Below are 21555 nucleotides of genomic sequence, written 5' to 3'. Positions count from 1 at the left end.
CGCACACAACCAAGCTGCATTGGGAAAATCCCCACTCGGAGATCATCCAAAGGCTCTGACTCGTGAAAAGACTCATGCCAGCTCGCTACAGCCTCTCCTAACCACATGTTATCCTCATGACATCTAAGATGCAGGGCGCGATGTTCCCATGTGCCCCCATCCCTGGGTATGGCATGAGGATGGGGGATCCTCGGCCGCCCTCCCCTCAGGAAATGAGCCCCTAAAAGAGACTCTGTCACCTCACAGGCACCACCCAGTTCCTCTTTCCCAAAGCAAATGCCAGGAAGGCAGGCCCAAATCAGAGCTGTACCCCTGGGAGTTGGAGCTGGGCAAGAGGGACACAGGTCTCTGGAGAGAGCATCTGCGAGGGAAGCGGAGCGGCCCTCTCAGATGCTTTGGACAGGCCTGAGCACCCCTGCGTGTCACAGAGATGGCACTTTCACAGTGAATGTCCTCTGACACGATCTCTCCTTCCCAGTTCCAGGGAAAATTCCTGAGTTGCCACCTTTACCTGGGCGCTCAAGCATTACCACTAGAGAAGGTACATGCTTCGGGAAGAGAACAAGGGTTGACCAGAAGAAGAGCTCTGTGTCCAGGTGAGACTGGGTGCTCAGGGTTGGGATCCTCATGGGGTGTTTCGCTGACCCAGCAGGAGCCCATTCTCCAGCCTCTGACAGTGACTGTCTGGGGCTGCCCAGCAGCACCAAATGCAGCACATGGAGGGGTGGGACGTGGCAGCCGGGAGCCCCCCATTTCATAGGGCTGACTCCTCTTTGGCCCTCAGGACAGCCCCAGCGTAGCCTGTGTGTGCTGTGCAGGGAAGGCTGCGTTGCAGCCAGGGCTGCAGGATGTGGCCCCAAAGCTGTCACCCACTGAGATGGACTCCCTCTGCTCTGTGCTTTCAGTCAAGTTCCAGTGGTCCCGGCAGTGTCCTCTGCCAAAAAGATGGCTGTGCCTGGCAAAACCCACGGCGAAGGCAGTACCAAAAGCACGGCACCACCGGTGGGTCCAGCACAGGCAATCAAAGCCCACAGGTGCAAAGAAGAACAAGGTGCGGTGAAGCTGGCGCTGAGCAGCCAAGGTCAGCACAAAGTCACAGCCAAAGGAGAAGCACCAGAGCCAGGTCACACTCATGGCGTGGAAGCTCAGAGGTGCAAAGAAGAAAGAGGAGCAGTGAAGCTGGCGCTGATCAGCCAGTTTCAGGGCAAACACACAGCCAAAGCTCCAGCACAAGGCTCGGGTCGAGCTCAGGCAGTGGAACCTCAGTGGCTCAGAAAACAAGGAGCAGTGAAGCCGGCGCTGACCACCAGCCAGTTTCAGGGCAAACTCACTGCCAAAGGAAAAGCATCAGAAATGCGTCCAGCACAGCCAATAAAAGCTCAGAGGGGTAAAGAAGAAGAAAGAGGAGCGGCGAAGCCGGCACTGGCAAGCCAGTTCCTGGGCAAATACACAGCCAAAGCTTCAGCACCAGAGGCAGGTCGAGCCCAGGCAGTGGAATCTGAGAGCCACAGAGGAGGAGGACGAGCAGGAGAGAAAATCTTCTGTGATGGCAGAGTGCTGGAGGCAAACAAAGAGCTGAGTGGCCCTCATGGAGCGCAGCCTCCAATGATAATACCTACAATAGTGATTGAATCACCATCAAGCTCTGAGCACAGTCTGCCCGAGGAGCCCATCTATGACACCTCCCTTTTGATGCCACCACCACGCATCCACAAGCGCCGACGATCCCGAGAGAGGGCACAAAAGAGGTGCGTGATTCCTATCCATAGCATTCCGGGAACTCCTATCCATAGCACTCCCTGTAGAAAAGCAGAGGTGGAGGAACACTGGGGACTCTCCCAAGACCCCTTGGCTCTGAGGGATGGGGCGGCTACATTCCCCGGAGCCTTGGGCTGGTACATTATTCCTTCTTCTCCAATATCATGCTCTCTTCTGTTGACACACCCGACACACCAAGGCCCATCATTTGGCAGCATTTGAAGGCCCAGCTAAGCGTGAGGCCGCTCTGGGCCAGAGAGGAGACTTTCTTTCCAGCTCGTTGGCTCCTCTAGGTCGCTGGTGGGAAGAGAAGGGCTTTGGGGGTGGGGGTGGCGTAGCTCAGGAGCAAAACACTGCAGCTGGACACCTTCGAGGGGAGAGGAAGAGAGACGGAGTGAAATGGCTGCCCTGCCCTCCGTGTCCTGACCTGAAGCCTCCGACGGGGCCTGCGTGTGGGCAAACTGCTCCCCAAACCTGCGCTATTGTTTGAGAAGAGTTCCTCTTCTTTTACAGAAAACTGCTGGACTCTGGGAATACAAGGAAGACTATCAGAGCAGACGCTGTGGAGCACGAGAAACAGCATGTGAAAGTAAGGCTGAGAACCAAGGATGTCTCCAGAAGAAGAGAAAAGCAAAAGGAACAGCTCGCGGCTCTGACTGGATAAGCGCCTGCATGCATGCTTAGGGAGTGCTTGTGGAATACTTGGTTGACGTGTAAAGGCGGGTGGGAAAGCTGTAAAGGTGGATGGGAAAGCTAAAAAAAGGAAACTGGTGAACGTGTATAAGTGATGTGAGAACCTGTAATAAATGATTTGGACCATTCACATCTGAGTCCGTGCCTGGTGTTGCATTTGACCACCTGGAAAGAGGTGGAGAAAAAAACAAACAAAAGAGGTCTTGCAAAAGACGGTGGAGTTTTCATTTCTTCCCAATGCTCTTTCATGGGAATGAGGAGGAAGGAGTAATTGTCCCCCTGTACTCAGCACTGGTGAGGCCGCACCTCGAGTGCTGTGTCCAGTTGTGGGCCCCTCCTTGTAAGAAAGACATCGAGGCCCTGGAGTGTGTCCAGAGGAGGGCAACAAAGCTGATGAGGGGTCTGGAGCACAGGCCTTACGAGGAGCGGCCGAAGGAGCTGGGATTGTTTAGTCTGGAGAAGAGGAGGCTCAGGGGAGACCTTATTGCTCTCTCTAACTAACAAGGTCCGAAGGGGGAAGGGAGGGCAGTTTGATGAGACAGAGAAGGGCCAAGGGAAGTTGTCACTGTTGGAGACTGCAGGGACAAACCTCAGAGTTGCCCCATAGGATCGTGCAAAGAGAAGGTCACGTTGCAGATACCCCGTCCAAAACCTTCTCGTGTCCCTAGAGGGGCAGCTGCACCTGCGGCTTCCCTAAAGTGCCTGTATACCAACGCGCACAGCATGGGACATAAGCAGGGTGAGCTGGAGATCTGTGTGTGGTCACAGGGCCACGATCTCATTGCAGTCACGCAGACGTGGTGGGAAAGCTCGTGTGACTGCAGTGCAGCCGTGGAGGGCTGTGTGCTTCTAGGAAAGACAGGCTGGGGAAGCGAGGTGGAGGAGCTGCCCTTTATGTGAGAGAGCAGCTGGAATGTAATGAGCTCCACCTGGGAGAGGGGGAAGAATGCATGGAGAGCGTGTGGGGATTTGGATACGGGATGGGATATGGCAAAATGAGATATACATGGGATGGGCTCTGGATATGGGATGGACTTGGGATGGAAAATGGGAAGAATGTGCGATGGATTTGGGATGGGATATGGGATTGGGACTATAATGGCATGGGATATTGATATGGGATGTGGACATGAGATGACTTTGGGATGGATATGGGATGATATGAATATGGGATGTGGGGAATGAGATGGGGATAGGATGTGGGAGTTGGGGGTATGGATATGGGATGGAACATGGATAGAGGATGAGATATGAGGATACAGATATGGGATGGATTTAAGATATAGGATGGATTTGGAATATGGTTATGGGATGGATATGAGGGTATGGATATAGGATGGGCTATGGATACACGATGGGATATGGGATGGGATAAGGTTGTAGCATATGGATATGGGTTGTGGGATGGCAATGAGATGGGACTGTAGTGGTGATGGGGTCATAGGGGCTATGGGGCTGGGATGCTGCAGTCACCTGTCCCCAGAGTGCCCCCCGGTGTGACATGCAGAGCCCCACAGCCGCTCCTCTGCCTTTTATTCATGCAGAGGTCTGGGGGGGCAGCGTCTCCCAGTCCACCGTTATCACAAAACAAATCTTATTTACAAAAATAAAGTGTGTGCCCCCCTCAACTCCACCCACCCCCGCATGGGAACAATGCGGTCAGAAGGACGGACACCGGGGGATCTGCAGAGGGGTGCCTCCAACTTTGGGGTGCGACACCGTAGGGGTGACACAGAGGTGTCCCCAGCGGTGACACCCCATGCATGTTGACAAAAGCAACACCCAGCAGCGATGACAGCTGTTCCGCGCTGATGTCACACACGGTCCCCTCTGGTGGCAGCAGAGTACACCACCACGTCCCCATCCTGGTGGCACATAATGGTGACAGCACCAGAGGGCTCCAGTGTTACCAGGTCCGGCTGGAGGCAGGCCTGGGGGGTGACAAAAGACAGTCGGCAGCTTAGAGATAGCACGGTGACAATGTGGGGCTGACTGTGCCTGTGCCCATGTGGTGGTCAGAGCACAGGGAACGGTATCACCCGAGTGATGGTGACACACAAGAGATGCCAACACCCAATGACACCCAATGACAGCGACACCTGATGACGCCAACAACCAACGATGGTGAACCCACCGTGTCACACCCGTGCCGGTCCCCATGCATCCTCTGACTGTCCCCAGCCCCCCTGCCGGTCCCCTCTCCTCATCACCTCTTTGACGAGGACGTCACTGCCCTCCAGTTGCACCACCGCAGCAGGGAGGATGGTTGGGGACACCGGGGGACAGTCAGGGAGACGGCGTCACCCAGCTCCCGGAGCTGTAGGATGCTGATGGAGCTCTCAGCATAGATGAGGGTTGGGATGGCGCCAGGTTCCACGGTGACAGGGACAAATGTGGGGACAGGCAGTTGTCCCGGTGTCACCTGCGGTTTTCCCCACATCACCTGGTGGCCGTAGGGGGCTTTTTCGGTGGGAACTGTCAGTTTCTGCAGGGAGGCGGGGGGAAAAGATAAAACAAAATTAAATTTTATTTTAACAAAAATGGGAGTTCTTCAGGGCGACCCCACTGGGATGGAGTGGGTGTGTGTGTGCGGGAGGCGGGGGGGGGGGGGGGGGGGGGGGGCAGGGAGGAGAAATGTCACTGCGTGGGGTTGTTTCCAAAGCACTCACTTGAGACTCCTGGAGGACTCCAGGACCCCCTGGTCTCCCCAAGACACCTCCGGGACATCTCCACACTCTTCCTGATGAGTCCAGAGCTCCCTGGCCTCCCCCAAATCCCTCCAGGACATATCCAGATCCTTCTGCATGACTCCAGGGGTGGACGTGGGGCTTCTGTAAGGTGGAAAGGGGGTCTGGAGGTGGATGGAGGGGTGGAAGAGGGAAGTTGGGGGATTGTGAGGAGCTTCCATGATGAGAAAAGGGGGTCTAGGGGTGGAGAGAAGGGGTTGTGGGGGGGGAAGGAGGGGAACAAGGCTTCTGAGGGGAGGAAAGGGGGTCTGTGAGTGGAGAGTGGAATTGTGGAAGGGAACTTGAGGGGTTGAGGGGGGGGAAGGGAAGAATGTGGCTTCTATGGGGTGGAAAGGGGGATCTGGGAGTGGAGGAGGAGTTATGAGGAGTGAAAAAAGGGGTGAGTAGAGGCCGCCACTGGGAAGAAAGAGGGTCTGGAGGGTGCTTGGGGGGGGGGGGGGGGGGGAGGCTGAGAAAGGGGTGAGTGGGGCTTCTGTGGGGTGGAAAGGGGGCCTGGGGAGGAACTTCGGAGGTTGAGGGGGGGGAAATGGGATGAACAGAGTCGCTAGGAGAAAGAAAGGGCACTTGGGGGTGAAGGGAGGGGTGGAAGGGGAGAACCGAGGGTCATGAGGGGCTTCTAAGGGGTGAAAATGAGATCTGGTGGGTGGGACTGAAAGTCAAAATGGGGGAACAGACTCCAGGGGTCAAGGAATGCAGAACAGGGTGGTACAGGGGACTCTAAGGGTCAGAAAGCAGAGCTGGAAGGGAGGACAGAGGAGCCTGGGGGTCAGACAGACGGGACTTGGGGGTGGTGGACTCTTGGGTTCAGAATGGGAGGACTTGGGGGGGTCTGGGGTGGGGCCCGGGGATTCTGGGGGTCAAAATGGGGGACAAAGAGGAACACTGAGGTGGAGAGGAGAAGGGAGCTGTAGGAATCAGAAGGGGGGAAGTGTAGGGGGGAAAGTTTGGGGGGGGGGGGGGGGGGGGGGAGGGGACGACAGGGGAACCTGTGGGTCAGATAGAGGGGACTGGGAGGGGGGGGACTGATGGGGACAGCATAGGGAGAGTAGGGGGGGGGGTGGGGGACAGAGGACACTGAGGATTAGAATAGGGGACTGGGGGGGGGGCAGACAGGGAACCTGGTGTAAAATGGAGAACGGGTGGAGGGGCACTGAGGGGAGGCACTGCGCTGGGATCAGAATGGAGGAATTGGAGTTGCGGGAAGGGGGGGGCGGAGTGACCCTGGGGGTCAGAAGAAAGGACTGGAAAGGTTTGGGGTGATTCGAGGGGGGCGAGGGGAGGAGAAGGGGGTGAGGGCAGGGAAATACCCTGGGTGGGGGGGCACAGGGCATCTCCCGCCGCCGAGCAGAGGCCCTGAGCACCGCAGCGGCCCCACGGGGCCAACGCAGAGCAGCACGCAACCCCCCCACCCCCGAACACCCACTCGGAGAAGCTGAAGCGGCGCTCGGAGCCCCGGGGCTGCCCGGCGGCGCTGCAGCCGCGTTGAACCCGGCACGACTTCCGCATGGCGACCGCCGCCGCCGCCGCCTCGGGGCTCAGGGTGATGACGACACAGCGCGGGCCGGCGCGGGCCGATGACGACACGCCGCCAAAGGAACCGCCAGCGCATGCGCACAGACACCGTGCTGCTGCGGAGCCGCTGCCACGCATGCGCATTCGCCTCGGGGACGGCGTCCCTGCGCAGCGCAGCGCAGCTCAGCCTGCACGCACGGCTGGGGGGGAACGGAGCGCCCGCAGGGACCTCCTCGGGAGGTGGGGGGGCGGAGCTGTGGTTATGGCGGCCGTGAGTGGGGCTGTGGGGTCGGAGATCCGCAGCAAGATGCGGCGAAACAATGGGATCGGGGCAGAACGGGGAGGTATGGGAAAAGAGCCAAAGAGCTGTGGTCCGTGGAGTTCGACCCAGCTGGCGGCCGGTCACGAGTGGTTTCCCCCAGGGCTCGGTACTGGGGCCGCTCCTGTTGAACATCTTTATCAATGGCACTTGTTGTGTAGTCCCCCAGGTCCTCCAGAGCTGCGCTGGATGCACTGAGCAGCACGGCGTGGTGCAGGGGATGTACCGCCTGTGCGGCGTGGCGTCCAACATCCACAAACTGCGGTCAGAGTGCTGCGACTGACACAGCTGTCAGTAGGGGCGGAATGGGGCACGTGCCACGTTCTGGGCGTTCAGAGGGCAGCTCCGTGCAGGCAGCGGTGGTGCGCCAGGCTTGTGGCTGTTGGATAGAACACAGGCTGCTCAGTAGACTTGCTGGGGCAGGAAGTTCTCCTCCAGGATGCAGCGTTGGAAGGCTCTGGGACTGCGCTGTCAGCTCTCCTTCCCGTTTGCTCATCCTTGCAGAGCCCTTCTGAGCAGCCCCTGCTCCTCCTGGCTGCTTTGGGCTCCTGGCATGTGATTGTAGACGAGGCAGCCAGTTGTCAGCGTAACTGGGAATGCCTTAGCAAAAAGAGGAGGCCCCCTTTTGGAAACGTCTCATCTAGCGTGGCTTGTGTGTTGTTGGCGACCGAGTGCTTATTTCTTCCTGTAACTCAGGAACCCCTCCCTTTTCTTGACTGTATTTTGTATTGCTTTCTACTTCTTGTTTTCCCCTTCTTCAGCCTCCCCTGCCCGTTGCTGTGTCCTTCTCCCCGGCCATGAATGTGACTCCGAGCAGAGTCCTGACCCAACCCAGGACAGCTACGTCTGTGGCGTTCACAGCGTGAGCTCCCTCTGCAAAATGTACTTCAGGGAGCTCCCAAACCCTCTGCTGTCCGACCGGCTGTATGAGCAGTTGTCAGTAAGTACAAGGCACTGTCTTTCATTTACCTCTTCCCTGGGCCTCATGGCATACACATACATCTGCACACCTGTTCTGGTCTTCATTCTGTTTAAGTTGGGGTTTTCATAGAGATCCCAAGGGTGAATCTGTAACACAAAGTGCTTACTCTGACATTGTCTTCCAGTGGGTAGGATAACCAAGTCTTAGCAGAATACAGCACCTCCCCCGGGACTGTGATGGCTGTGCTGCTGCTTTCTGATCCTCCCTCTTACCTGTGGTTTTCCTTTACAGGACACAGTTCTTTATCACGGCGCAAGTCCCTGTGGGTGTCTTCTCCTTCCACAAAGCTGCTCACACTGGAGGAGGCACAGGCACAGACACGAGGCCACAGCAACTCTCCCGTTGTGTCAGACAGCAGAGAGATTGAAGTGGAAGAAGGCCCCGCAGCTTTACAGGGGAAATGCCACCCAGTCAGTGGCTTTCCATCCGAAAGGTAAAGAGGAGTTTCTTTTCCAGTACCTATCATAGTTGTTGGAGTGGGCTTTTTCCCCATTATGTTGCTGCTGCAAAAACTTGCTGAAACTAAGTTATCCTAGTCATGCCTGAAGTGCAGTAGGGAATTTCCTCTTACTTTGGACTCTGAGGATTCAGCTAGCATACAGCTGCCCCATGGGCTCAGTTTAGCCACACAGCGGCGCCGTTCCTTTCTTGTTAGGCAGGCAGTCACGAGGCCTATAAAGCCATCTGATGTGTGTCCTTGCCTGTGCTACCTGTACCTGGAAACACTGGGGTTTTCCAGATTTCAGGACCAGGTGCCTGAAACACATTCTGGTTCTCCTCTAGCAAAGCTGTGGGACAGGACAGAGTTGCTTGCGCTAGAAATTAAACATGGCTGGCAGCAGGAGGAGCTCTAAGAATGGAAACATCCTCAACTGTTTAAAAGAGACTGAGTCTGTAAGGTGTGCTGTCAGCAGAAACCAGGCAGGGCTAGGAACAAGCAACTGCTGGCAAGAGCTCAGCGCAGCTCTTCCCTCACCCTGCGCCACAGCTCACACCATTCCCTCTGTTTTCTCACTCTAGAAAAAGTCCAGCCAATGAGATGAAGAAATGAGCAGCTGGCAGTTGGCATTCCTGCTTCAGCCTGGGAAAAATCACCCTCTGTGGCCAAACAGATTGCAGCACAAACCCAGGAGCCCTCAGAAGCAAAAGTCGTGGCCGTGGAAGGTAAGGGTGCAAGTCCAGCTTTCAAAAGACTGCTTTTCAGCAGCACAGAATTCATGCTTTCAGTGTGCTTGTACCTCCTTCTAGCATTCAAGCCTGCGCATAACATCTTCAGTTCACCCCTGTCTTTCCTAACTGGGTCTCATGTTAACTCAAGATCTGGAGCTGACAGAGCACACCGTTCTCGTGCCTTTTTCCCCTGAGTAGTTTTTGAAAGACAGTATATGGGCACCCCTACAAGAAGTCTCAGAGTGTCTCCTTCTGACACTGTTACTATGGAAATAAGAATACATTTCTGGCTCCATTCTGTTTTTGTGTCAGAAGGCAGACATTTAAACTACATAAAGGCACTTTCCCACAAACATTCCCACAGAGGGAAGGCATCCATCATCTTTCTGTAGCTATGGAGACTCTGACTTCTCAACCCTTTTGGTGTATATTTTACTGTCTGTATGGCAATCAGGTATACAGATTGTAAGGTAACTAGGCATAGGACCAGAGAGATTATCATGTTTACAACGGAGTAATGAAATAAAGAACTTACCAATGTCTGGGGCTCACAGAAGGGCTCCACAGGTGAGTGACTCCCAGATAGAGAGCCTTCCTCCTTGGGAGACAGCCCTTAAATGGGGTCTAGGAGCCAGGCTCCACCCCTTCCAGTCACTCAGGTGAAATTGCATTCACCTGTGCCCCTGTGGCTGACTCAGTGCTTGCCTCAGGTGGTCAATCAGAGGTTCAGGCCGTGATTCAGCAGTTCCCATACACTGTCTCTTTCCAAATTTACAAACAGCAACTGTGCATTTTTGCAGAAGAACGCAGCACAAATCCTGAAGTGTGGGCCAGCGGGGAGTTTTATCCCGCCTTCTCCCTGATGCAGGTTTAAAAAAAGGGAGTCTGACATTCCTGACTGCAGATAAGCAACAGCACAGATGCCTGCCATCCCCGCAGTAAAAGCTGGTCTTGGTAATGAAGCAGCTTCTCCATCTGTGTCAGGCAGTGGTATCAGGGCAGTGCTCTTCAGAGCTTGGTTTTCCTTTGAAGGACTTTGTACAGCTGACCTCACCTGCCTTTCATTCCCTGCCATCTCCTCCTTTCTCTTCTGTGGGGAAAAAGGCAGCCTTGGGAAGGAAAATGATTTGAGGGCACTTTATTAACAGCTATTGCTAACTCCATGCGGTGAGCATCTTGCATGCTGCTTGAAGCCTGCTTGAAGAACAACACCAAGGTATTGCCTCCTTGGACAGTGACAGTTTGACGCTCACCCCTGTGCATCTGCTGGTTCCTAGGTGAATCTAACCGGTTTCGACCCAGAAGACCCAGGCCCAGTAGTGGTGCGCTGTGCACGTCCTTCAGTGCAGAGCTGTCAGGAAGCACGAATCGCTGCAGTTCTGATGACAACCTTCCACATGACAACAGCGATGGGGATAAGGCGCTCATCTGCGTTCCTGCCCCCATGTCTCCTGGCTCTGCTGAAGATGCTGACCTGAGCCCACCAGCCATCGCAGTCGCTAGCCTGGATTGTGACTCAGTGTCCTTCCAGTGCAGCCCACCTCATGCAGAGTCTGAGTGCCCGGGCAGCAGCACCTCCATGAGGAGCAGGTCGGCATCGCTGAGGAGGACTTATAATCAGGCAGCCAGTCCCAGGCACCGGGAGGCACACACAAGTGTGATGCAGTCACGCTGCTCTCCGAATTCTGTGCTTGATTAATCCGAAGAAATCTTTATGCCATGATGAGCAAACCATGCTATCTACCAAATGATGTCAAAGTCTTCTTTCTCAACCTTTGCTTCCCTTTCCTGCACACGAAGCAGCAACCTGCTGGCATCGGGGGGCTTCTAATTTGCCATCAGAGCGTCAGTGTCAGAGTCGACAGAGTGTCAGTGGTTATCAGAAGGCTTTGTTGGCTGTCAGAGGGCTCCACTGATCATGAGAGATCTTCCCTCACCATCGGAGGGCTTCATTAATCAACAGAGGGTGTCATCGGTCATCAGAGAGGAGATTTGAGGTGCCTAAGGGAGGGGATCTGGGGATTCCATGTTGGGTAATGGTGGAGGGGAACTGGGACTGAAGGAAGAGGGCTGAAGCAGATCCAAGTGCGGGACAGTTGGCTGCGATAAGGGAGGGGGTAAAAGGAGAGCGACCTGGAGACATCGTGGCCATGGAGAAGGTGGAACAAAGGGTGAAGTGTTTGGGAGGAACTGGAAGGAGGAATTGAGGGAGAGTACTGGGGCTGCTTGGCAGCACGGGGAGCTTCGTCCTTTAGGGATTTTGGAGCAGGCAGTGGAGAGGGGATAGAGTCCCACGGGTGCAGGGCATGGAGCTGGGGACCCCTCCCAGCACTTATGGGTGGCCTCTGCCAGGCAGGGACAGATGGGAGGGGTCCCTGCTGAGCTTGGGGACAAGGACACAGACACACAGAGTGTGGCTTTGCTGAGGGCTTTATTGGTCATTGGAGGATGTCCGGTGATCATCAGCATCTTCATTGGTCTTCAGAGGACCCCACTGGTCAGCAGAGGATGTGAAAAGGTGTCACTGACCACGGAGAAGCCTTGTCTGTGCCCCACGATTGCGGGCAGGAGAAGGGCTGGCAGCAGCCCAGGGCAGGATGTGGGTTCCCTGGGGACAGCAGCCACAGCCCCTATCCCATCTGCACAGTGACCCTGGGCCATCCCTAGGACACCTCGAGACCCTCCTCCTCTGCGCAGCCCCACAAAGCACGAGGGAAGGTCTGGGGGTGGCAGCGGTCCCCCTGGAACGGGACAGGGATGGTGCCCTCTATGGCATCCATCCCCAGGCTCTGACGCCCAGTGCTCAGGGCTCCCGAGAGCCCCACGGTCCCTCAGTGTCTCTGTTCCAGTGCCACCCTTATCGTAACAGACTTCTTCCTTATGTCCAACCTAAAGACTCTGTCCCCTTCTTTCTTGCAGCCCCTCTTGAGCTACTGAAGGCCGCTCTTAGGTCTCCCCGGATCCTTCTCCAGGCTGCCAAGTTCAATGCATACCAAGAAATGCTTCATGGAGACAAATCAGTGGAACTATAAAGACTAGAATGTCTTTAACCTCAACAGAATAATTCTAAAAAGTCAAATGGGCTCTGTTATAGAAGCTAGTTACGTGATAGCAAATCTGACGGCAGGAAAATCCAAACCATTTCCCGATGGTGACTTTGTTAAGCAATGTATGGAAAACACAACAGGCATAATGTGTCCTGATTTAAAACACAAAAACCAGGTGTCTTCTGCATCTCCTAAGGGTTCCTACTGGTTCTCCAGGAGTTTCGCTAAGGAAAGATGCTGGGTTGACAGTATTGGCTTCTACGTCATCCTGCTCTAGTGCAACTGCTACTGTTCTTCCCAATTTCTTTCTTTCCTTACAATCCCTGTTTCCGTATACTCTGCAAGCCCCCTCTATTAATTTGCCCAGGTCCCTTAGCTTCCCAGGTACCTCACCCGTTCCTTTAATCTGTAGAAAATAAAGCCATCCTTGCCCTGACTAGCAAAAGACCTTGGGAGGTGTAAACAAGTTCAGCAGACATGGAGGGACAGAGTTTCCTCTTTCAGAAAAGCTGAAAGATTGTAACTATTCATGTCAGACAGACCCTCTCAACACAGTCAGGAGTTGTCTAGCTTGTACACCTGGCATGGGTGTGAGCAGAGGCTATAAAGACCATGGGCAAGCCCCACCAAACCTGAGGTGGCTTGACAGCGAAGAGTGGAGAAGCCCAGCTCCAGTGTCATGTACTTCAGGGCAGGATGGAAGATCCAGCACTGCCACACGCATTGGCAAGAGGGTCACGTTTAATAAGTGCATACTGACCAAGTGCATATTGTTCATCACACACAATAAAAGTTTTTGTTGTGCACTAACAACGGAGTCCGTGTCTAATTGCCACAGGTAAACCTTGTTGTTATTTGTCTTCCTCAACCTGTATGAGGACCTTTGGACAGGATTTCAAAAGGGCATGGAGGGGTTTTACCAGTGTTCCATAGTGGTAGGCGGCACCACCTGGTCATCCCCAGGAGACTCTGGAGCTCCTCAGCTGTTTGAGGTTCTGGAGTGTGGCAGATTGTTTCCTTCCTGGCAGTCCTCAAGGTTCAAGGCCCAGCTGTAACTTCCTATCCCAAATAGGGTCACTTGCCGTTGAGTTATTTATGCCTTCTGTTGAGAAACCTGATAAGCATTTAAAGCAAGAAATTCATTGCACGCAGTCCTCTTTTTGTTTCCGTGGCATCCACATACTGCAGTAAAGTTCCACCATGGGATGGAGCCAAATCTCAGGCTCATGAGTTGACCAGTTCTCAAGAATCATTGGGCCGTTCTCCCAGCCCTGGGTAACACTGTCCAGGTTAACCGAGTCTCTTTCCTCTCGTATTAGTGGTCTCCTATTCAAAGGCAAACAACCTTTGGCTTCCTGTGGCCAAACCAGGCAGAAAAGGCATCCTTCAACTCCGGAAGGTAAACTCCACCTACTCATTCCCTAACTTGGTTAATAAAATGTATGGATTTGCCACCACGGAGTGTATACATTTAACAATTCTATTACTTGCCCTCAGATCTGGTGCCAAACTATAGCACTTGCTGTCCAATTTTCATCGGCAAGACTGGAGTGTTGTATTAGGGCTGCATTTTGGCTCTGCCAGGTATTCCTGATACCCCCACTCCTAAGCATACCTTATTTAAGATTTCTGTAACTTCTGGGGGTACAACATTGTTTTTCCAGTTTGTGTTAAAGCCAGACTTACAATTTTCCATCAGTTAATTCTGTTTGCCCCTTAGCTCCAGTTTTATTGAATTTAAGCTCTGCATCCATTTGTTCTAATAAGTCTTGCCAGAGTAGCGGTTTGGAGAACTTGGCATGTACAAGAATGTATGTATTCCTACTTGTTTTCTCAGCCTATACTTAATTGATGCCGAAAGGTAAGCTCTTTCTTGTTGGGCAGTCGCTCCTACTACTGCTGCAAAATCATCTCCGGGTGGTAAGAGGCACCCGTATCCACCAGAAAATAAACCTGCTCTCCTAGCTGCAATTTAACCAATGGATCTGCTAGGGTCAACTTGTCAGGTTCCCATCATTCAGCTTGGTAGGATTTTTCCACCAATGTGCCATTTCCCTGCAGTTTGCACACTGCTTTCGGTCCAGCGGGGGTTTTTTTGGGCAGTGTTCCCTTTTGTATGCAATTAATTCCAAGATGTTCTTCCCCTATCTTACCCACACATCCTACTTGGTCATGGGCCCACATATCTACCTTGTAACTTGTAGGATTAACTGTATCAATTCTATGATCCTATGATTCTATGAGAGGCTGGCACCAGCCCCAGGGACGGAAGCCACATCCGCAGCCAGACAGTGTGGCACCAGGCGTAGGGCCTAAAGCCAAAGCCAGAGACGCTGGCACCATCTCTGGGACTGAAATCCACAGCCAGACAGGCCAGCATTGGCCCCCCGGCCTAAAGGCATTGCCACATCCAGAGAGGCCTACACCTGACCTGGGGCCTAAAGCTGCAGCTAGAGAGACCGGCACCGGCCTCAGAGTCTGAAGCCACAGCACAGCCACAGCCTGAGAAGCCAACAGCAGCCCCTGGTCCTGAAGCCACAGGCAGACAGGCCAGCACTGGCTCCAGGGCCTAAAGCCACAGACATCCACATCCAGTGAGGACGGCAAAGGCCCTGGGGCTTAAAGCCACAGCCACAGCCCAACAGGCCTACACCAGTCCGGGGCCTAAAGCCACAGCTCGACAGGCCTAAAGCCACCGGTCCTGAGTCATAAAGCCAGAGCCAGAGAGGCTGAAATGGCCCTGGGGCCTAAAGCCACAGACAGAGAGGCCGGCACAGGCCCCGAGGCCTGAAGCCACATCCGCAGCCAGGCAGGCTGCCATTCGGCCCCGAGGCCTACAGCTACAGCCCGAGAGGCCAGCACCGGCCCCAGGGCCTGAAGCCCCAATCAGCAAAGCCGGCACCAGCCCAAGGGCTGAAAAAGACAGCCCGGAAGGCTGGAACCAGTCCAGGGGCTTGGAGCCACAGCTCCGGCTAGAGAGGCCAGCACTGGCCCTGGGGCCTAAAGCCACGCACACAGCCAGGGAGGCCGGCACTGGCCCTGGGACTTAAAGCCACAGCCTGAGAGGACAACATCTGCCCCAAGGCCTAAAGCCCCAACCAGAGATGCCAGCACTGCCCTGGGTTTTGTTTTCTACTGGTTCCTCTGGGACTCCACTGACCACTAGGAGGCCATACTGGTCTTGACTGGTTTTTATTGGGCTGCACAAGAATCATCTTCACTTCTCCAATTATTTTACTTCAAACAACCCCATTGGGTGACCCTGGTGTTGGTTTCCTAAAATTTGGATCTGGGAGGCGTCCGTTTCCTTCACTTATGACGTAAGCAACGAAGCGATGTGGGTAATCGCTGAGGTCACAAACACTGCTGGGGTGGGAGCGTCTGTGCCACAGCTGGTGAGCAGAGCTGGTGCTCTGGTGAGCGTGCTGCACGCAGACTGAGCTCTGGGCCTTCCTTAGAACAGATCACCCTGTGAGAGCCCATCCGAAGCACCGCTGTGGCGTGTGCATGAGCTGGGCACAGCTTGGGCTGAGCGGGCCGAGCAGGTGAGCTGGGTTTGGTGCTGGGTGGTTGCCGGGAGGTGTCTCAGCAGAAAGCTGGGCTGGGGAGGAGCTCCCAGCTCCCGCGGTGCCCCTCAGCATGGCTGTTTGCAGGGGAAATGGGTTCTTGTTGAGATCCCATCCCACGATTTGGTGAGGATGACGAGATGTCATTCCTCCCCTGGAAATCTGCTGCCGGGCCCCCACCTTCACCACCTTTCCAGCCGAAAGGCTGGAACCAGTCCAGGGACTTGGAGCCACAGCCCCAGCTAGAGAGACCAGCACTGTCCTTGGGGCCTAAAGCCACGCACACAGCTAGGGAGCCTGGCACTGGCCCTGGGACTTAAAGCCAGAGCCTGAAAGGACAACATCTGCCCCAGGGCCTAAAGCCCCAACCAGAGGGGCTGTCCTTGGGGGCCTAAAGCCACACACACAGCTAGGGAGCCTGGCACTGGCCCTGGGACTTAAAGCCAGAGCCTGAGAGGACAGCATATGCCCCGGGGCCTAAACCCCCAACCAGAGATGCCAGCACCGGCCCTGGGTTTTGTTTTCTACTGGTTCCTCTGGGACTCCACTGACCACTAGGATGCCATACTGATATTTACTGGTTTTTATTGGGCTGAACAAGAATCATCTTCACTTCTCCAATTATTTTACTTCAAACAACCCCATTGGGTGACCCTGGTGTTGGTTTCCTAAAATTTGGATCTGGGAGGCGTCTGTTTCCTTCACTTATGACGTAAGCAACGAAGCGATGTGGGTAATCGCTGAGGTCACAAACACTGCTGGGGTGGGAGCGTCTGTGCCACAGCTGGTGAGCAGAGCTGGTGCTCTGGTGAGCGTGCTGCACGCAGACTGAGCTCTGGGCCTTCCTTAGAACAGATCACCCTGTTAGTGCCCATCAGAAGCACCGCTGTGGCGTGTGCATGAGCTGGGCACAGCTTGGGCTGAGCGGGCCGAGCAGGTGAGCTGGGTTTGGTGCTGGGTGGTTGCCAGGAGGTGTCTCGGCAGAAAAGCTGGGCTGGGGAGGAGCTCCCAGCTCCTGCGGTGCCCCTCAGCATGGCTGTTTCCAGGGGAAATGGGTTCTTGTTGAGATCCCATCCCACGATTTGGTGAGGATGAGGAGATGTCATTCCTCCCCTGGAAATCTGCTGCCGGGCCCCCACCTTCACGTCAGACATGGAAAAGGAAGGAGAGTGCAAACTTCACAGGGAGCAACTTGTGCCTCACTGCCCCACGGATGGCTGGGTGCAGAGCTACTGAGGAGATGGAGAAGAGCACCGTCTCACAAAAGCCACGGCAGTCAGACACAAGCTGGAGCTAGCGTTGGGCAGCTCTTGCAGCCAGCTGGTTTCCAGACATTGCCCTCCTCAAGAGACTACATTGCCTGGCAGAAGAAAGCCGGGAAAATGCTTCTTCCTCACAATTTTCCACTTGTTGGTACTTTCTGCAGGGTTCCTGTCCAAAAGGAGATTTCAGAGATCAAGGCAGTCTCAGGAAGAGTGAGGCCAGCTCTTTCCAAGAGCAGAGAAGTTCCTGCAGAGAGAGCCCTGGGAACTTCGGCTTCCTCGGAGACAGCGGTCATGTCTCAGCAAGGAGACGACTGCAATTCCTATTTCTGTCCTGTGAGTGGAGAGGTACGGCTGGGTTTCTTTTGCTTGGTTCTTCTTCCTTTGTCTCATTTTTAAGGGAAGGGACGGAGCAGGAGGAGCCCTACTGGTCCTTTGTGACCTCAATAACCGGTTGGATTCTGCGCCCACTGCTGACAGCCAAGGCTAATGGCAAGGACATGGCTCAGGCGGTATTTTCCCTTAGTGATAATTAGCCTCTCAGCACTCTGATATCCTATCTCTGGCACCTCTCTGCAACCCTGGGGTGCCCATTCCCACCACCGTTTCTTCCTTTTTCTCTTCAAAAGCAGGGCGGCGCAGTTCCCTGTGTTTGGGAACAGCAGCCAGCAGGCTGCCAGAGGTCCAACTGCGCCTTTCAGCGCACAGAGGGACGCGACGGGGACGGACCGTCCTTACTGCCATGCGAAAGTGAGTTTTTTCAGCCCTCTGTCGTGAAGCATGGAAGAATGATTTTTGAGTACTACCTCTGGGCGGGTGCAGTGCTGCAGGGGATGTCAAGTGAGCATCCATTTGGAGTGCAGGAGGAGGGAGCAGTGAGAAGTGGACTATCAGTTTGTGTTTGGGCTGTCAAAGTAGCATCTTTCTGTTTTCTGGGGGGACATGGGCTTCTGCTGCCTGCTGGTATCTGTGAGATCAACACATGATATGTTGTGGTAGGGACGGAGCCTGCGCGTCCACAGAATGGTGCGGGGCAACGGGGAAAACGGAAAGCCTCCGCAGGTAAGAACCTGTTCTGAGCTGCGGTGTGGGTACCTGCCTCTAAACAGGGCTGCGTGAAGGGGTGGGTGTGTGATGGAGGAGAGAGGAAAGGGCATGGCAGATCTGTGCCTACTGCAGAAGTGGCACAGCGCTGTAGCAGCGGAGAGGCAAATGGAAGTAACTGGTCTTGAAGACCAGAAGTTTGTGGTTGGCTGTGCTCAAATCTTCCTCCAAAGAGATGCTCTTCATGCATTCCTTGTCTCCTTTCTGTTAGAAGCTGATGCAAGCGGCCTTCCAGCAAAGCGCAGCCATGCGGAAGGCCAGGAGAGGAGCGCAGAGTGTGGCACAACACCCAAGAGAGGTACAGACACACAACAGGCATCTGGGTTTGGTGCACTGTCTTTCTAGTTAGTTAGGCTTCCTGTCTGTTCTTCTGTGGGACTGTTCTCCTTGCGTGTTGCTTGGGGTCTTAATCCCTGGGATTTCCTGCTACCTTTCCTGTTCTGATTTGTAATGTGAATCACCCAAGATCCCTTACTGTGAACATGGTACGAGAGAGCAGGCAACGACCCTTTGGGATTTTCTTGCTTTTCCCAGCAGTGGCGACCAGCTTGGATGTGCCGGAGGACAGCACGGACATTCAGGGTTTGCTCTCTTGGATCAGTGGTGAGTTTAGGGGCTGCAGAGCCGCAGGTGTGTGTTTGTACAGAGGGGGTGTGGCAAGGCTGTCATCACCATTTTGGGGGATGTTCTTGCATTCTCAGATGTGGCAAGAGCTGTTGAGGTCCCCCACGAGCACCGCAGCAGCCCTGCCCCAGGATGCTTCATCGCTGAGCTCCCTGACTACCCCAGGGACAGCAGAGAGCTCAGCACAGACACACAGGCTGCCGCCGGGACCCCCACCGATCCCTTCTGGGGACTTCCACCATCCCCTGGGCTCCTGTCTGAGCTGCAGTGTGGACTGTCTCCGCTGCACCCCGTCGTGCCACCAGAGAGTGTCTGGCTCAGTCCACGGCTGACTCCCCTGGCTGTAACCACACCTCCCTCAGCCCAAACCACACAGCCTGTCGAGGAGGTGCAGCAAAGGCAGCCCCAGGGGCTTCAGGCTCAGTCACCACCATCACTGGGCTCTGTCTCCTGCCCGGTGGCAGAAAAGAAAAGCAGGGGCAGCACCAAGCGGACCAAGCGCCCCGCGCCTGCTGGCACCACGCGGAAAAGGGAGAGCTCCCAGCAGGAGCAGCCCACCAGCGGTGCTCCAGCCAAGAAGAGGAAGCTGCCAGCACACAAGGAAACAAGAGAAAGAAAAGGCCGCAGACACCCTCAGCAAGTGAAGCCGTCTGGGGCCAGCGCAGGAGCCAGCAGCAGAGTGCGAGCGGGTGCTGCCAGTGAGCTGTACATGCGCTTGTGTGCATCCATCCAGGCCGTGCACCCGCTGGGGCAGAGGGTGACTGCGGTGGGGCCGGTGCGCCAGCCACCCTCTGTGCAGCCCCAACCCACACCCAGCGCTGGCCCAGCTGCCCTCCAGCCCCAACACAGTGCCACAAACAAGGCAGCGCCAGCACCACCACGCACCACGGCGCGAGAGGAGGACGCAGCCAAGAAGATGGCACCGAGCTGCCTGCGTCCATCCCTGCAGAGGAGCTCACTGCTGTGGAGGCACCCACCATCACGATCACAGCTGCACCACCGGCAGCCTCGGCCACAGCACCCCTTGCACTTCGTGGGGCGCCGGCGGGGTGGCCGTGCCACAGTGCCCAGAGTGCTGGAAAAGTCGCGGCCCATCACAGCCGAGCAGCGGCCCAAGCGGGAGCTCATGAAGAAGCTGGCCCAGGAGGAGCGGCAGCGGGCGGCCCACCAGATGAAGATCGGCCCCGTGCAGTTCCTGGTGCAGCGGGAGATAGACATGGCCGTAGCCGACGACTACGGCTACCTGTAACGCTGTGCTCCTCGCCGGCCCCGCAGCACCAGGCAGCAGCGGCAGCGTTCCAGGGGCACCAGCAACAGCCCCATGCCTCACCTCCAGAACCGAGCCGTGCTCCAAAGTCAGCACTGCAGTGGATGGGACATTGTCTGGGCGCTCAATTGTTGTGGGATGGCAATTTTAGGAATATTGTTGTTTCTGTTACACTTTGTTTTCTACCATAGGTTATTAAATGTTTTGTGTTCCCTTTCCTATATACCTCTGCCTGCAGTCATTTGTGCCGTGTCACAGCTCCCCAGCTCCCCATGCCCACCTCCGGGGCAGGATGGGGCACCACAGATGGCCGTGTCCCTCAGCTGCCACCACAGGCCTAAAGATACCTCAGGTGTCACGGCTCTTCTGCCTCCACGCTGTTTGGGTCCTGGCAGTTTTGTCTTCAGACGGGGACTCAGCCCAGTCTGTACACCCAGAGCAGGATCTTCCAGGTTGTGGCCAGGCACGAGCGGTGTCCCCCAGGGCTCGGTACTGGGGCCACTCCTACTTAACATCTTTATCAATGATCTTGATGAGGGGATTGAGTGCGCCCTCAGTAAGTTTGCAGGTGACGCCATGTTGGGAGGGAGTGTTGATCTGCTGGAGGGGAGAAAGGCACTACGGAGGGACCTGGATAGACTGGATCGATGGGCCGAGGCAAACTCTGAGCTTCAATAGGGCCAAGTGTCAGGTCCTGCATTTTGTCACAACAACCCCAGGCAACCCTACAGGCTTGGGGAGGAGTGGCTGGAAAGCTGCCTGGCGGAAAGGGACCTTGGTGCACTGACGGACAGTCGGCTGAATATGAGCCAGCAGTGTGCCCAGGTGGCCAAGAAGGCCAATGGCATCCTGGCTTGGATCGGGAGCGGTGTGGTGAGCAGGACTAGAGAGTCATCCTGCCCCGTACTTGGCACTGGTGAGGCCTCACCTCGAGTGCTGTGTTCAGTTTTGGGCACCTCCGTACAGAAAGGACATGGAGGTGCTGGAGCAGGTCCAAAGCAGGGCTCCAAGCTGCGCCAAGGGAGGTTTAGGTTGGATATCAGGAAAAGCTTCTTTACAGAAAGGGTTGTTGAGCACTGGGATGGGCTCCCCAGGGAGGTGGTTGAGTCACCATCCCTGGATGTGTTTAAGAGCCGTCCAGATGTGGTGCTCAGGGACATGAGTCAGTGGTGAGTTGTTAGAGCTGGGGCAGTATGGTCGGGCTGTGGTTGGACTCAATGATCTTGAAGGTCTTTTCCAACCTGAGCAATTCTGTGATTCTATGATTCCATGATTCTATGATCCCATATCCGTTCCAAGTCCATCCCATATCCAGAGCCCATCCCACATATACCCCATTTCCCAGTATCCCACCCCGTATTCCTCCCAAAATCATATCCATATCCCCACACGGCGCATCCCAATCCCAAATCTCACATCCCAATCCCGCATCCAACATCCCAACCCCACGTCCCAGTCTGTCCTGGTTTTATGATTTTTGGTTCCTGGTATTCCACGTCATAAC

The 21555-nt window shown here is 55.2% G+C and overlaps 3 protein-coding genes and 1 pseudogene across 7 annotated transcripts in view; 3 read left to right on the top strand and 1 right to left on the bottom strand.

Annotated features, from left to right (window-relative positions):
• The window catches only part of ARHGAP33L2 (Rho GTPase activating protein 33 like 2), a 56233-nt pseudogene extending 43195 nt beyond the window's left edge, over positions 1 to 13038 (top strand). The window contains exons 4-6 of the transcript NR_171280.2: positions 9032 to 9175; positions 10459 to 11178; positions 12101 to 13038. The product of NR_171280.2 is annotated as a Rho GTPase activating protein 33 like 2 (transcript). The remainder of the gene's footprint in view (positions 1 to 9031; positions 9176 to 10458; positions 11179 to 12100) is intronic.
• LOC121106937 lies at positions 699 to 2547 on the top strand. Its single transcript, XM_040648794.2, has 2 exons — positions 699 to 1748; positions 2272 to 2547. Exons 1-2 carry the CDS (start codon positions 946 to 948, stop codon positions 2420 to 2422), a joined length of 954 nt encoding a protein of 317 aa, XP_040504728.1. The 5' UTR covers positions 699 to 945; the 3' UTR covers positions 2423 to 2547.
• Positions 4136 to 6751, bottom strand: LOC121106953. 2 transcript variants are annotated; one of them, XR_006931621.1, is made up of 4 exons: positions 6622 to 6751; positions 5121 to 5302; positions 4662 to 4936; positions 4136 to 4382 (listed from the first exon to the last, which is right to left on the bottom strand). XR_006931621.1 is itself a non-coding variant. In XM_040648878.2 (4 exons), exons 1-4 carry the CDS (start codon positions 6527 to 6529, stop codon positions 4358 to 4360), a joined length of 486 nt encoding a protein of 161 aa, XP_040504812.1. In that variant the 5' UTR covers positions 6530 to 6751; the 3' UTR covers positions 4136 to 4357. The 2 variants fall into 2 exon arrangements, 1 of the variants encoding a protein (XP_040504812.1); XM_040648878.2 differs by having other exon boundaries at positions 5121 to 5282; positions 6506 to 6751.
• Positions 13039 to 14483: 1445 nt separating the features above from the next.
• Positions 14484 to 20221, top strand: LOC112533592 (guanine nucleotide-binding protein G(s) subunit alpha). 3 transcript variants are annotated; one of them, XM_040648672.2, is made up of 7 exons: positions 14484 to 15773; positions 17221 to 17404; positions 17686 to 17806; positions 18056 to 18118; positions 18372 to 18458; positions 18695 to 18763; positions 18862 to 20221. In XM_040648672.2, exons 1-7 carry the CDS (start codon positions 15736 to 15738, stop codon positions 20031 to 20033), a joined length of 1734 nt encoding a protein of 577 aa, XP_040504606.1. In that variant the 5' UTR covers positions 14484 to 15735; the 3' UTR covers positions 20034 to 20221. The 3 variants fall into 3 exon arrangements, with proteins under 3 accessions (XP_040504606.1, XP_040504607.1, XP_040504605.1); XM_040648673.1 differs by lacking the exon at positions 14484 to 15773 and adding an exon at positions 16409 to 16731 and having other exon boundaries at positions 17689 to 17806; XM_040648671.1 differs by lacking the exon at positions 14484 to 15773 and adding an exon at positions 16409 to 16731.
• The last annotated feature ends 1334 nt before the right edge of the window (positions 20222 to 21555 follow it).

The sequence above is a fragment of the Gallus gallus genome, chromosome 16 (genome assembly GCF_016699485.2).
Source record: "Gallus gallus isolate bGalGal1 chromosome 16, bGalGal1.mat.broiler.GRCg7b, whole genome shotgun sequence".
Classification (NCBI taxonomy): Eukaryota; Metazoa; Chordata; class Aves; order Galliformes; family Phasianidae; genus Gallus; species Gallus gallus.
This window is presented reverse-complemented; position numbering and strand designations above follow the sequence as displayed.